The sequence below is a fragment of the Lithobates pipiens genome, unplaced genomic scaffold (genome assembly GCF_037356315.1).
Source record: "Lithobates pipiens isolate NorthernLeopardFrog02 unplaced genomic scaffold, aLitPip1_a1.2 Scaffold_25, whole genome shotgun sequence".
Lineage (NCBI taxonomy): Eukaryota > Metazoa > Chordata > Amphibia > Anura > Ranidae > Lithobates > Lithobates pipiens.
The window spans coordinates 93072398-93087247 of record NW_027507787.1 but is presented as its reverse complement, the minus strand read 5'-3'; the positions used below and the strand labels follow the sequence as shown (position 1 = coordinate 93087247).

Sequence of the window (14850 nt, the reverse complement as noted above, 5' to 3'; positions counted from 1 at the left end):
GGTGGGGCTTATGGGAAGTGGGAGTGGTCAAAAAGGAAGGGGGGATCTGGTGCCCCCCATCCTAAAACTTCACCAGCTGCCACTGATATGAGGACAAGAGAAAGAGGCGCCTCTGGGTGTAGACTGTAAAAATTATATTAAATAAGCATGTGGTTAAAAACACTCACATAGTGTAATAGATTGTCAGGCAATGTATAGATTCCATAAACGGAGGGGAGAAGAACCTCAATGTCTGGTCATCTGAATCCCTTGCGCTGAGGAGTCCTATCAGCATGAGTCCACTCCTGGGGGCTGTGTTGATATGCAGAGGCGGCCGATGTAAGAGGCGCGCGTTCGTCCGAGGCGTGGAACGCATTAGGGACTCCAGGCGACGGGAGATGACGTCACAGAGGATGCGACGCGTTTCCTGAGCTGGCAATACCGTAGATGATAGGACGGCTGCGCTCCTTTGTCAAGCTAGCCGTTCGGAATCAAGGCAGAAGTATAAATACCGGAGAGGGGAATGAGGGGGAGGGGACACAAGGCCAATATACATGCGAAAGTAAGACGGAAACACACAAGCTAATGCATAAAGCCATAGCAAATGGATTGCAATATGAGAGAAAGGAGACCCGGAAACGTAATAGAAAAAAATAAATATATAGATATTTTTTTTTAATTATTTTTCCTTTGATTATGTTTTTATTTCATTTATTTATTTTGGTATTATTACTTTTCATTCCACTAATGATTACTACATATTATTTTCTAATTCTTCTTAATTCTTCCCTCTTTTCATTTGTTTCTAATTTATGTTTATTCTGTTTAATTTTGCCTCTGTAGAATTCTTCACTCTATAATCATTTATACCAATATATTCCTTTTTTGATCATTTTCTTTTTTCATCCGATACACATGCACATATATTTTCCTTACATAATTTTTCTTCCATTTATTTTTTTCTCCTTTCTCTCATATTGCAATCCATTTGCTATGGCTTTATGCATTAGTTTGTGTGTTTCTGTCTTACTTTCGCATGTATATTGGCCTTGTGTCCCCTCCCTCTTATTCCCCTCTCCGGTATTTATACTTCTGCCTTGATTCTGAACGGCTAGCTTGACAAAGGAGCACAGCCGTCCTATCATCTACGGTATTGCCAGCTCAGGAAACTCGTTGCATCCTCTGTGACGTCATCTCCCGTCGCCTGGAGTCCCTCGTGTGTTCTACGCCTCGGACGAACGCGCGCCACTTACATTGGCCGCCTCTGCATATCAACACAGCCCCCAGGAGCGGACTCATGCTGATAGGACTCCTCAGCACAAGGGATTCAGATGACCACACATTGAGGTTCTTCTCCCCTTCGTTTATGGAATCTATACATTGCCTGACAATCTATTACACTATGTGAGTGTTTTTAACCACATGCTTATTAAATATAATTTTTACAGTCTACACCCAGAGGCGCCTCTTTCTCTTGTCTTTACAGTGTGAATTGGGAACCGGTTTCAGTTTCCACTGGATGGCTGCCATTTTTGAACTGTTGTTTTACCCCCCAGAGAAAAATTAACTCCTTCCTTTTCAGAAAAAAGACTTTGTTGAGGAAAGGATTTTTTCTGACCCTCTCCCTCCCTCCCCTCCCCCCCCCCCTTCTCCGCTCCCCGTGTGTACTGTAGTGATCTTATTATACTCACAGTATTGTCACTTATTTCTTAAATATTATTTTTAAAATACAGTATATATAAAGTTTTTTCCAGTTGTTGAAAAAAGCGGTAGGCGGGTGGGTGTTTTTATGAGCGCCATAATATTTGTATATATTCACTGATATGAGGAGATTGCTGATAGCCAGGAGGAAACAGTGGCTTGTGATCAGGAGGAAGGAGTGACCATTGTATCAGCATTTAAGCCACAACTAGTCACCACATGAAAGAGAAACCATAGGAGGATCTTCACAAGCTGATAATATTATTTATCACAGGCTTTTTTAAAAAGCCCTTAAGGTGAAGGTACACCTTGTGGGTGGGTGTGTGCACATCGCACGAAGATATCACCATCACAGTTTACGTTTGGACTGTTGAAATATTAAGGATTTTTGGTATATCTGTTTGGAAGCGGCCCTTCTCCCCATCAACATGGGATCAAGAGCCCCCCACCCCAAAGCACCCCCCGGATAAGGGTCTGGTATGGATTTGGCGGGGGTGAGGTCCCCACACCAATTTTTTTTTTTCATTTTGGCATGGACTTCCCCTTAAAATCTTAAGCAATGGAGTGAGGGGTTAGTGCTGGAGCTCAATATATATTAATATTTACAGGAAAAGTCAAGATTTGCATATAACATTGGCTGATAATATCTGGTAGGCTTATCTTTAGGTGTATTTTCTTCCATTCATCTGAAATTGCATCAGTTGTTGTTTCTTTTGAACTTCTGATTCTGTTAGATCGCGTTCTCCTGTGAACTTACTAAAAGTAAAGCTATCCCAAGCTTAAACCTATAAGAGCGTCATTTCCTACAAGAGGTCACCAGAGCTTTCTTGCTCAAAGTCTTCTCCTGGGAGTCATGGAAATCTCAAAGCTTTGGGAGCAGACTGAATCGCATAGTAGCCCATTATGTGTCACTTACCTGACACAGGAGCCAGCGATGTCACCGCTGTCCCCTGTAGCACGGATCGTCCATCTTCTTCCAGGTATCGCTGCTCCGGGCCACTCACAGCGCCAGAGCAGCGATTAAGTCACTCCCGCACATGCGCATGGGAGCCACCACTAACGGTATATTGGCGTTAGCAGCAGCAAGCCCAGTGCGCCTGCTCGCTGCTGTCTACGGCGCATGCGCTGTAGACAGCGGTGCCTGTCTTTTTGTAAATATCTATTTTGTAAATATCTATTTTGTAAATATATATTTCTTGGACTTACAGGTAAGCCTTAATCTAGGCTTACCTGTAGGTCAAAGTGGTTTGTAAGGGTTTACAACCACTTTAAGAACCAAGTAATCTTTATAGTGTTGAGGTGGTGACAGGGGTATTGAATTAAAACTCATGGAGGTCCACCCCCCATCTACACAACCCCCCCACAGAACTTGCCCCTTTACATCACATCCCCCCCACAGCACTGTCCTCCCTTCACATCCCACCGACAGCACTGCCCCCTTCACATCCCCCATAGCACTGCTCCCCTTTACATCTCTCCCCCACAGCACTTGTCTCCCTTTACATCACCCCCAGCACTGCCCCCCTTAACATCACATCTCCCCTCCCCACCAGCACTTGTCCCCTTTTACATCAACCCCACAGCATTGCTCCCCTTTACATCCCCCAATAACCCTTGCCCCCCTTCACATCATCCTCCCTACATGGCACTGTCCCCCCAATAATGTGCTCTGCCCCCTACAGCCCTTCAAATCACCCCCCCCACCATGCAAGCACAGCACTGCCTCCTTCATGACACCCCCCTCATTTGCAGTCATGTTCTTATGCCAATGTTCTCCTACCTTACACAAATCAGATAGCTGGAGGCAACAGCCACACTGAAAAGAGGGCAGGAGCTGCCAGGGTTAATTTTTCATATTAATTAGCTGGTTGGTTGCTAGTTAATCTGGAAAGTCAACTCATGCAGCTCCTGCTCCTGCCTTCTGTTTAGTGTGGTTCTGCCTCCTCTGTGTGAGGTAGAAGTTAAGTCATGCAGCTCACTCCCATCCTCCATCCAATGCGGCTGTGCCTCCTTTCCTCCATGCATTACTATCCTGGCTCCTGCTCTCCACCCTGCCTTGAGAGGGGCAGGGCTTAGGTCAAGGTTGAAGAAGCGGCTCCTAAATAGCGTGACTGCGGGTCCCGGTGGGAAAGTGGCTTGGTCCCCATCCGGACCACAGCCTGCCATTCAGTGATGCCTGATTTAAAGGACAATTTCACCTTTCTATACATATATTTGGGGTGTAACATGTACAACACATTTTCAAAGAACAGGGAGGCCCGGAATGGCTTGACTGGAAGGAAGGTAATGAAGGGCCGAGCATGACAGTGCTGGCCAAGGTAACGTGGGAAAGGGTTAAAATCTGAGCAGGAATAATGGGGGAGGAGAAAAGAGAGATTGAAGGGAAGGAGGAGGAGCTGGATAAAAGGGTGGAGGGGCAGAGCAAAAGTTTTGTGCGGGAAGGAGACAGAGAGAGGAGGCAGTTTTTACTCACTGCTCCTCTATCATGGCAGATATCGAGACTCTACTGGCAGGATTGCAACGGACGGTGGAGGAGAGGGGACCGGACTGGCTGCGGAGGTGCTTGGGAGAGCTGGTGGATGCGGGGGGAGAGGACCCAGGGACTGGTGAGCGGATCCAGCACAAGCGGAGGTCGCGGCCTCTGGCGCGTTTTTCTTCAGGGCCTGCTGCTCGGCCACCTCGTGTGATGAGGAGCCCTAGGGAGGACCGATCGATCCCCCCCCAGCGAAAAGACCACAGCGGGACACTGCAGGCCTGGGGCGGTCTACACGCCGCCGGCCTGTGTTGGGGGGCAGGGCTGCAGACGCACAAGGTACTGGCTCCACTCCAGGGAGAGACAGACGGGAGAGGGGGACAGCAGCAGCAGGGCCCAGCTACGCAGGAGGGATGGCTGAGCGGGATGGAGCCATGGTGGGGACGGTGGCCAGTGGCAGACAGGGTGCAGCTCAGCCTGTGCAGGGCCGGGGACCGCCTGCGGGCTGTTCAACAGTGAAAGCTGGAAGGGGCACCCGGACATCCGCATCTTCGGGGACTGGCAGGGCTGGTGCACACCGCCAGTCTGCCATGGACTTCTTGGCCGGAGGGGTGGCGGCACCGTTGCGGGCAGTGGCATCAGCCTCCGGGGTCTCTTCCCCCAGGGGGCTTACACCCCTGCCTACCTGGGACCAGGATGCGAGGTCTACAGGGGAGGTCTCAGACGAGGAGGAACCACAAGAGCCACCAAGGGATGTCACCGGTCCGGCTGTGGGGAGAGTTCCTGGGCAGCTAGGTGAGTCGCAGGATTCTTTATTGCTGACTGATGCTTTGCAGGGTTTGTTTGGGGTGGTTCAGGCGGGCGCAGGGGGGTCAGTAGCGCCAGCCGGGCAGGACATGGGGGGGGGGCCGGGGTCAGGGCGACGGCGGGGGAAGCCCCTGCCGTGGCGGAGGAAGCCCCCGCCTTGGCGGAGCCCGCCGCCCAGATGTGAGACTTGTTGGAGAGACTGAGGGCATTAGTGGGGAAGTTTGAGCAGGGGCTGGGGCAGCCGAGTCAGGTGGCCCCGTGGGCAGCCCCCACAGTCGGGTGCATGGGGGGGTTCCCAGGGATGCAGGGGGACCGGCGACCGTGGCGCCTTCCGTGCCGGTTCCGGCTAGGGAAGGGGTGGTTACGGCGTCGGTGGCGGATAAGGGGACCAAGGAGGTGGCGGCTAGGTCGGACATTGTTAGGATGGCCGATGCCGTGCGGTGTGAGGTTTACGTGTGCTTTGAGGGTCCACTGGGGGCTCACTTGAAGCAGGAGGTAAGGGAGAAGATTGCTAAAGGTGAGTACGTGGAGATTTTCTCGCTGCTCCCCTTGGAGAAGTTTAACTTGGATAGGGTCAAGCCTGAAGATTCCAAGAAGGACAAGGAAAAGCAGCGGTATCGATTGATTCCACGCACTTTTTATAATTGGCTGCAGGCGTTCGCCATTTTGGCGAGCGTCATCGGGGAGAAGACGCGATCGGGGAGGCCCATAGGGTGTATGGGGGGGTGGCGTGGCTACAGTACGATGAGAAATTCAGGCAGCTCAAGGCTGTGCGACCTGAATTGCGCTGGGATCACAAGGACATCAGCCTCTGGATGAGGCTTATGTCATCGGAGCGGGCCCAGCCTCAGTTTCTTCAGGGAAGGCCGGGAGTGCGCCAGCCTCAGGACTGCCGGCCGGAAAGAAATGGGGTTGTGCTGGCAGTTCAATGAAGGCGCCTGCAAGTTTGGGGGAGAATGCAAGTTCAAGCATGAGTGCTCCGGCTGTGGGGAGCGTACATGCTGTTCAGATGTTTCCAGAAGGGAAAGCGGGCCGGAGATTCTGCTCAGAAAAGGGAAGACGCCGGTGATACTGGCGAGGATGCTTCCTTTTCTAAGTAGGTATCCGGAGAGGGGATCGGCTCGGGTGCTGCCGGCGGGGTTTCGAGTACGGCTTTAGGATTCCCTGTTCACTGACAGCAGTGCCGCCGATGGCAGAGAACTTGAAGTTGGCTTTGCAGCATCCGGGGGTGGTGGAAGACAAACTGGGGAAAGAGGTGGCCCTGGGGCGGATGGGGGGGGCGTTCGGAGATAAGCCTTGGCCCGACTTTGTCGTTTCCCCATTGGGGGTGGTCCCCAAGAAGGAGGTGGCGAAATTTTGCCTGATCCATCACTTGTCCTTTCCAAAGGGGGGCTCGATCAATGATTTTATTGACCCAGAGTTGTGCACGGTATCGTACACATCGTTTGACGCGGCAGTTCGGTGGGTGAGGCGATATGGACGGGGGGCACTGATGGCCAAAGCCGATATCGAATCGGTTTTCCGGTTGCTCCCGGTTCATCCCGACAGCTTTTGGCTTTTGGAGTGCCACTGGCGTCAATTCTACATGGATAAGTGTCTGCCTATGGGCTGCTCAATTTCGTGCGCCTATTTTGAGACGTTTAGCTCCTTTTTGGAATGGGTGGTGAAGGATGTTTCGGGCATGGAGTCGGTTATCCATTATTTGGATGACTTCCTCTGCGTGGGCCCACCTGCCTCCGCTGTGTGTGCGATTCTGCTGTCCACATTGCAGCACATCGCTGGCAGGTTTGGGGTCCCCTTGGCGGCGGATAAAACGTAAGGTCCGACATCGGAAGTTTCCTAGGTATAGTGATTGATTCCAGGGCGATGGAGTGCCAGTTACCTAGGAACAGGTTGGAAGAGTTGCAGCGGGAGATCAGGGAAATCCAGGGGCGAAGTAAGGTCCAGTTGGGGACATTACAGTCGCTCCTGGGTAAGCTGAACTTTGCTTGCAGGATCATTCCCATGGGGAGGATTTTCTGCCGGCGGCTGTCAGCAGTTACAGCAGGGGTAACGGTTCCGACTCATTTTGTGCAACTGCGCTGGGAACATAGGGAGAACTTTCGGGTGTGGCATGAGTTTTTGGCATCCTACAATGGTAGGGCCATGTGGATGGATGGCCCGGTCAGCAACTTTGATGTGGACCTGGCCACGGATGCGGGGGGTTCTATGGGGGATGGTGCATTCTTCAAAGGCGGATGGAGCGCGGAGCCTTGGCCGCAGTCTTGGGTGGCAGCGGGTTTGCTGGGGAATCTGGCTCTGCTGGAGCTTTTTCCGGTGGTGCTAGCTTTGGAGCTCTGGGGGGACGAGTGTAGGAATTTGAAATTGCGCATCAATTGCGACAGCATGGGTGTTGTTAACCGCATGTCAGCTTCTTCGCCTCCGGTCATACGGCAGATGCGGCAGTTAGTTTTTCGGTGTTTACAGTTGAATGTGTTTATTTATGCTGTGCATATCCCTGGGAATGGACAACGCGCTGGCTGACTCCCTGTCTCGTTTTCAGTGGGACAAGTTGAGGGCACTGGCTCCGGGCGTGGAGGCGGAGGGGGTCCCTTGCCCGTAGTGGATTTGGAGGCTGCTATTGGAAACGCCACAGGATGGATCAGGCAGTCAGCAAGTGCGTCTACGTGGTCGGCTTACTCGAGGGTTTGGTCGGAGTGGTCTGAACTGGCTCGCGAGGCAAGGGTAAGTGATCAGGGACCCGATAGGCGTTTGCTGGTGCTCTACTTCATGGCCAATAATATTGAGCAGGGGATGTCGGTGTCCGCCATTGAACAGAAACTAGCGGGTCTCACGTTCCTATTTAAGTTGATGCGAGAGGAGGATTGGACTAAAGATTTCTGGGTACGGCAGCATTGAAGGGGTACCACAAGCGGAACAGGAAGAGGGATTTACAGAGGCCGGTCACATTTGTAAAACTTCAGGCGATGTGTGCCCGGCTGGGGTCTATCTGTACATCAGGCTACGAGGAGCAGCTGTTTACAGCGGCGTTTTCACTGGCGTTTTATGGGGCGTTTAGGATTGGGGAACTGGTGAGCCCGACCAGGAGGGTGGCCGGAGGATTGTTGGATGGGGAGGTATGCTTGGAGGTGGACCGGGTGGGGCTCTGGCTGCGCAGGTCTAAGATGGACCAGCAGGGTAAGGAAGCATTGGTGTCCCTGTTTGTGCTCCCTGGATCGAGGGTGTGCCCGGTGGCAGCGGTTCGGGATTTCAAGAGAGTGAGACGGGGGGGGGGGGGGGGGTAGGGGCCTTTCCTGCGGCATGAGGATGGGTCCTTTCTGTCCCGGTACCAGTTTGTGTCGGTATTTCGGAAGTGTTTACGGGAGGTGGGTTTGGATTGCCAGGCATATGCGTCGCACTCCTTCCGCATTGGGGAGCCACGGGGCTGTGGCGGTGTTTGTCTGTCTGGTGGTCTTTGATGGTTGGCGGTAAATCAGAGGTCATCTGAAAGGGGTGGGGGGCCCATCGCTAGTATGGGTCCCTCCGGTGTATTCCAGAATGTTGGATGGAATATTGTTATGGTTATCACTGCCAGAAGTTGTCTCCGAGCGGTCACAACTGGAGGCCTGGTTAAGTTAAAATGGGTACCACAGTGAGTTGGTTGCTTGGTAAAGTTATGGGTCACTGTCAGAGATCACCAGATCGGGCATGTTGTTTATATGCTATTTGTTTGTTATACCTGATGGTTGTATATGGTTATATTTAAGGTTATTTATATATATAGATATATATATATTTGATTGGAGTGTTTGAGTTATGTTAATAAAGCCTGTTATGGCCATTTTACTCCAAAGTAAGGTGTGGTCTCATCTTTCAAGGGAAGTGTTAAGGGGGGGGTTGGAGTAGAATGGATAACAGGGTGAGTGTGAGGGACCTTTAGACTACACTGGTCAAGATATTGCCTAGAAAAGTTATAAATAAGTGCAGAAACAATATTACGATGATTCATCCTATACACCCTCAAGCTTAATCTAGCTGCAGTAAATACGATACTTACCTTTTTGATAAGATCTGTCAAAGACATACTTGCCTTTGCCCACTGATTTCAGGGCAGCAGAGGCAACGTGTTGTTGTGTCGCTATAGGAAGTTAGGAGCTCCTTGATCAACAGTTTTTTTTTTGTACTTGCATTGTTTTAAAACATACAAAACATGATTAAATGTGCATGTATTGTAGAGAGATACAGTACATGTGTTTTGGGGGATTTTTTTTTTTTTTTTTTTTTTTTTTTTACCCAGACAAGCACTTTAAACAAAAAGGTTGATTTCTCAGAAACCCAATTATTTTTTCAACTATAAAGATGACTACTGATGTTATGTTTTATACAAAATAATAAAAAATGTGGGCATACCATATAGTATGTATAACACTTTATTTTATTAATACCATATGTTGATTACAAAAGTAGAATATGTAATGCATGTAAGGCTTTTTGTCCTGACACTCCTATTTCTTTCAGTTGGAGGCACACGGGCTTAACTTATCGCATTTTGACCTAAATGGAAGCGCATCCATGAGCTCAGAAAGCTGGATGAATATGGCAATGGAGGAACGAATGTTGGCCAACATTACTGCCTACATAAAGTTGGAGAGACGACTAATGAAAGTGATACAAGAGCAGGCAGAAAGTCTTCTGCATGAAAAGCAAGACCTACACGGGAGCCTTCAAAACCTACTGGAACAAGTGACAGCCCTGAGGGCACAACTGGAGAACCTTGGAACCACCATGGGCCTGAGCATAGAGTCAGAGGAAGGCATTGATGAAGTCGATAGAAATTCAGTACCTATGTTTGAGAGGAAGGTCAGGGGCTACCATGTCCTGAGAGACCTGTCCACATGGGCAGTGAGAAGTGTCAGGGACTTACGGAAGTTGCAGAAGGAGCAGAAGAGGTTGGCCAACAAGACTGAAGGATTCACTGAAGGGAATGGTCAATGAAGAACTGGGAGAACCTTGAGTGAGGGGAATGAGAAGGTGCCTAAGAGAACAAAGGTTAAAGAACACCTGTGCTTCAGCAATAAGCACAATGCTGATGTAGGAGGGTAGGAAGCTAATACTGTACTTGGAATTTCAGTAATGGTTTGAGTGTATTTTGGAAGTGAAAAATTTAAGGTTTACTTTAGTCCCATTTGAATTCATGTTATTTGACTGTGGCATGGCTGGGATGTTGGGTTTTAAGGCTGTTTGCTGTGATGGGATGAATTGTTACGCAACATCTTAGAGAAAGGAATACACCAAAGACTTAAAATACTTAAAGCTCTACGCTCTATGTGTCCCTATTTAAGAGATTTCTCTCTGGCATCTTAGCTACTTGACAGGTGTCAGGGCACAGTGACAGCATTTAAAACCTAAGGGTAAAGGGAAAAAAAACAGGATGTGACACAAAAATAGTTGAATCAAGGTATGTTTTTTTCATAATGAAAAGTCCAACAAGACAAACCAACATATTTTGGGGGCTCAGATTGGCTCTTTTCACCAGAATGCCACAGTAAAATTACATTTACTGGACTCAAAAGGAATAAATAGTTGAGTCAACTGCTGCGAAGCCTGCTTTGTTAAGTCTTCATATATAGTCTTTGAACCTCAATCATGTAACTCTTTTCAGTCCAACAATTGTCATTTTACTCTTCAGCCCTGAGGAAGAGGGCTCCAAATAAATTGGCTTGTCTTGTTAATGTGTTTTTAAAATAATAAAATAGAAACATTTAGACTCTCAATTATTTGTGTTGTGCTCTTTCTGCTTTACACCTTGGATTTAATTTTGAAGTAACTTATTGGCTCTTTCATGCATGAGAGCTGCCCAACCAGGAAAACTGTACTGTACAGCAAAGACATAATTTTTCATTGCAAAATCCAAATGACTTACAAATTCAGTCTATCCCGCCCACATCTCCTGATGCTTTTAAACTCTGAAAGAATTTGTAACACTTCCTTGGTGTATCCAAATTAAAAAAAAAAATTGATTTGGCCGAGAGTTGATCTCCTCTTATCAATGCCTAATAGAGGATTAAACTTATGCTGGCCATACATGGATAGAAAATTGTTTGAAAAAAATGTGATAAAGATCTTTTAAACAACTGTGTGTTAACACCATCTTTGGATCGAATTGTTTTCCACACATGTGGACATATTATCAATTGTTAACAACATGAATGGTACATTTTTGTCGCTCAATGATCAATGCACATGTTTATTCAAACTATTTACGATTGATTTCCCTACTAATGTTTAGAAAATAGTTCAATTACGCAAAGAAATTTCAACATAACGGATATTTCTTTTGCCATAAAATTTTGCATTTCGAGAATCTAAATGTGCCCACTAACAATTCTAAAGTTGAAGGATCGGCTTATTGAATGCCTTTTCAAACTATTTTCTATCCATGTATGGCCAGCTTTACTTATATGGCCAATGTACTGAGAAAATGGAGTCACCTTTCGAAGATCTCTAAAACCTTTATAATTGAGAATGCATTAAAACTAAGCTTAGTGCCCAATTTCCATATCCACCATCTTTTGTTTTCCCCACAGTTTTAGGTGCTCTTTAGACAGGCCATACACAGTTCAAATCTTGGCCCATTCAGCGGGAACTGGCCAAGATTCGAACCATGCATGGGCAGGCTGAATGTACCAAGTTGATTGATTAACTTGGGTACAGCCAGCATGCTGGGTTTTTCCTACGATTATCGCTAGTCGCTGCTATAGCCGCTAGCAATAGTCACTGTCTTCTTCCAGTGGGGACAGCTGCTCCCGCCAAAAGCAGACAATGGCTCAGCAGAAGGGATTCCAGCATCAACGCTGTCTGTGTCAATGGGGAAATGTAGCAAATTTCTTTCCTGGAACTGTGGGTTGCAAATTTACTCCATGTGTGGTGGACCTTAACCTCTTGGCGCCGGTGCCTCTCAGTCCTTTAAGGGGTTTAGGATGCCGGGAGGCAGGGCTGGGTTTATGATCATGTGACCCTTGTAACTGGCTCTCATGGTGATCACATGACCAGAAAGCTCCTAATCGCAAGTAGCGATCGAGAGCTTTCCGTTAGCCACTGTAACAGTTCCAGGTGCACGCAGGGTGTGCTCTCTCGCCACAGCTGTATTTAAACAAATCCTTGCAAAAATGTGGCCGCTAGGCGCCAAGGTCCAGCCTTCGAGGGGCTGTATATTTGTGTGTGGCTGGTGCCAAAGGGGTTAATAAACATCAATCATTATATGATTTTTACCAGATCTTGCTTGGTTCAAACTGACCACATAGAAAATATTGTCATAACAGATCTAATCTGCAATAATTTAGGTAACTGGATGTACGGTAGTAATCATCGCTCATTTAAAGTAAACCTGTCACAAGCCTGCACAATGCAAACTGAGCATATGATAAGAAAATACATGTCACATGGCAGAAGATGCAGAGGCCTAATGGCTGGAGTTATGGGCAAATCCTTGAGCTTGGCCCTATCCTTCCTGGATCCAAAGTCTTCCTACCACTTTCCTTGGTGATGGGTGGGCTCGCTGACCAATCAGGAAAAGTGGGAGATGATGAGATTGGACGAAGCTCAACTTTTACAGCTTATGTGTATATAAATTCAGGTGTCCAAATCTCCTATTCTACCGCTTATACTGGGCTACAGTTTTCACTGAGAGTCACCTCTGCTTATGTATGTATATCAGGTGTTTAATCTCATATGCCCAGGTTTATAATAGAAGTCTATTAAGGCAGGTCGTACATGGGTCGAATTTCGAAAGAATTTTCTTTTGAAAATCTTATCTAAGAATTTTTGCTCCAACTTTGCACCATTAGTGGGCTGCAGCAACAGCAATTTCTGTGTGGCCATCAGATTTGGGTAATCAGGCATGTTGGAAATTTTTTGAAAAACAAACGATTTTCTAATCAATGTCGGGAGAATTGTGTAAGAAATGTAATCGAAAAAGTAATGCGCGTGTGCAAGAAAAGAAAATTCCTGGAAAAAAAAGAAGATTCCTAGCAACAAAAATTATTTTCTGTAGTAACAGTAGGTGAAATTAAAGGCTCTGCTGGTCGAATTTTGAAATCAATGGTGGCACCATCGAATCACAAAATGCACAAAATTTCTGATTTTCAAAAGAATTTTTTTATTTTTATTTGACCACGTATGGCCAGTCTAAGCCCCTGTACACACGGTCGGAGATTTCCACAACCAAATCCGTCAGATTTTGCCCGTCGGATCTTGTCCGAAACTGTTGCATACACACGGTCGGACAAAGTTGGCGAAAAATCCGATCTTTCAGAACGTGATGACGTAATTTCATTACAATGGGACTATATTCAGGCTAGTAGCCAATAGCTTTGATGTAGGAATTTGATCTGAGCATGCGTGGCACTTGGTCCGATCAAAATTCTCTACACATGATCGGAGTATGTCCGATCGGCCCAGTTGGTCGGGAAATATTTCCAACATGTTGGAAAATTGGGTCCGACAGATATTCCGATGGAATCAGTCCGATGCATACCACACACAGTCGGATTATCCGACGACACGGTCCGATAGGACACATTCCGACGGATTCTCCGACCTTGTGTACAAGGGCTTAGAGAAACCAACTGATTGGAAAAACTCTGAAAGTGCATCTGTCATTTGATGCCCAAAATAGATCATAGGAGAATGAAAGGAAAGGTGGAATTGTCCCTTTTATAAACAGTTGAACAAGCAATATACTGGTGCAAAAATTGTCTTTGTAAAATTGTCTTTGTTTTTTATAAGGTTGAAGAATGTGATGCCCACCTGTATTGTTACAGCCCACCACCTTTTGTATAAGCTTGTTTCCATAATAGTGGTAGGAAAGTTGGATGTCAGTTGCACTGTGGTTCTTAGAAGCTGAAGAGAGAGAAAAGAGGGATGGGGTAGCTAGTGCTAACTATCGTCCTCTCTCCAGCTCCACCTGGTTTTGTAAAACCTGTGGGCTCACTCAACTCAACCTTTCTGCATTAACGTGACTTCCTTCCCAAATGTACAAAACATTCATCATTGATTCATCAAGTACAGTATTAACCTCCCCTGCCACCCCTCTTCACAGCATTAAAGGTTGATATAATTGACAGGTGCTCTTTAAACTATTAGTAGGACTGAAGACTGTGAAGTTAAACCATTATGCTGCTACTTTAACCCATCTGGGCCTGGTACCTACTAATGATTTCATCTAATTCCACATGTTAACTGTAATTTCCTGGGGAGAAGCAGTTAATCCTAATATAATATATTCTACTATTCTTACATGCTATTTATTACAAAGCTATTTATATATTTAAATTGTGTTTCCTAATTTTTGCTGATTGTTAATTTATTATCACCAGAATATATGAACAAGTTTCAGATGTGTCTTGTTAAAACCGATTTACCTTCACGCATGAAAAATAAACATGATACTAATACTAATGTTGTAGTGTGATCTGTCTAAAGTGGTGAAATATCTGTCAACCTAGGAGAACGGTTTATAGAGAGTCGCGGTAACCCCCCGTAGGGACTGCTGAATGTAGTGGCCCGTCTGTCACCCTGCCAAGACAGGCACACACTTTTCACTCGCTCAGAGACACGAAAGCATTCCTTGCACTTGTTTTTATGTTTTATTGAGGGGAATTAAATTTGGATAGGGAGGGGGAACTTATGAGATGCTAAGGAAATCAAAAGTCAATATTGGGACCAACTATATACACCTCGGCTTATACAATCTCCTCTTCTCCTCCTGCACTTCCTTGTTTGCAGTGTATAAGTCCTTACTCCTCCAACACATCACTTCCTTGCACTCCCCAGACTAGCTAGCACTGTAGACCTGACACTGGCTCAGCCAGATCTAAAGCAGATCCCCTTTACAGGAAGAGACCGTGGGC

At 47.0% G+C, this 14850-nt stretch overlaps 1 protein-coding gene across 2 annotated transcripts in view; it reads left to right on the top strand.

Annotated features, from left to right (window-relative positions):
• The window catches only part of CNTF (ciliary neurotrophic factor), a 134283-nt gene extending 119885 nt beyond the window's left edge, over positions 1 to 14398 (top strand). For both annotated transcript variants that reach the window (XM_077454703.1, XM_077454702.1), the window contains exon 3: positions 9458 to 14398. In XM_077454703.1, the coding sequence (XP_077310829.1) occupies positions 9458 to 9934 (477 nt within the window). In that variant the 3' untranslated portion in view covers positions 9935 to 14398. The remainder of the gene's footprint in view (positions 1 to 9457) is intronic.
• Positions 14399 to 14850: the final 452 nt, after the last annotated feature.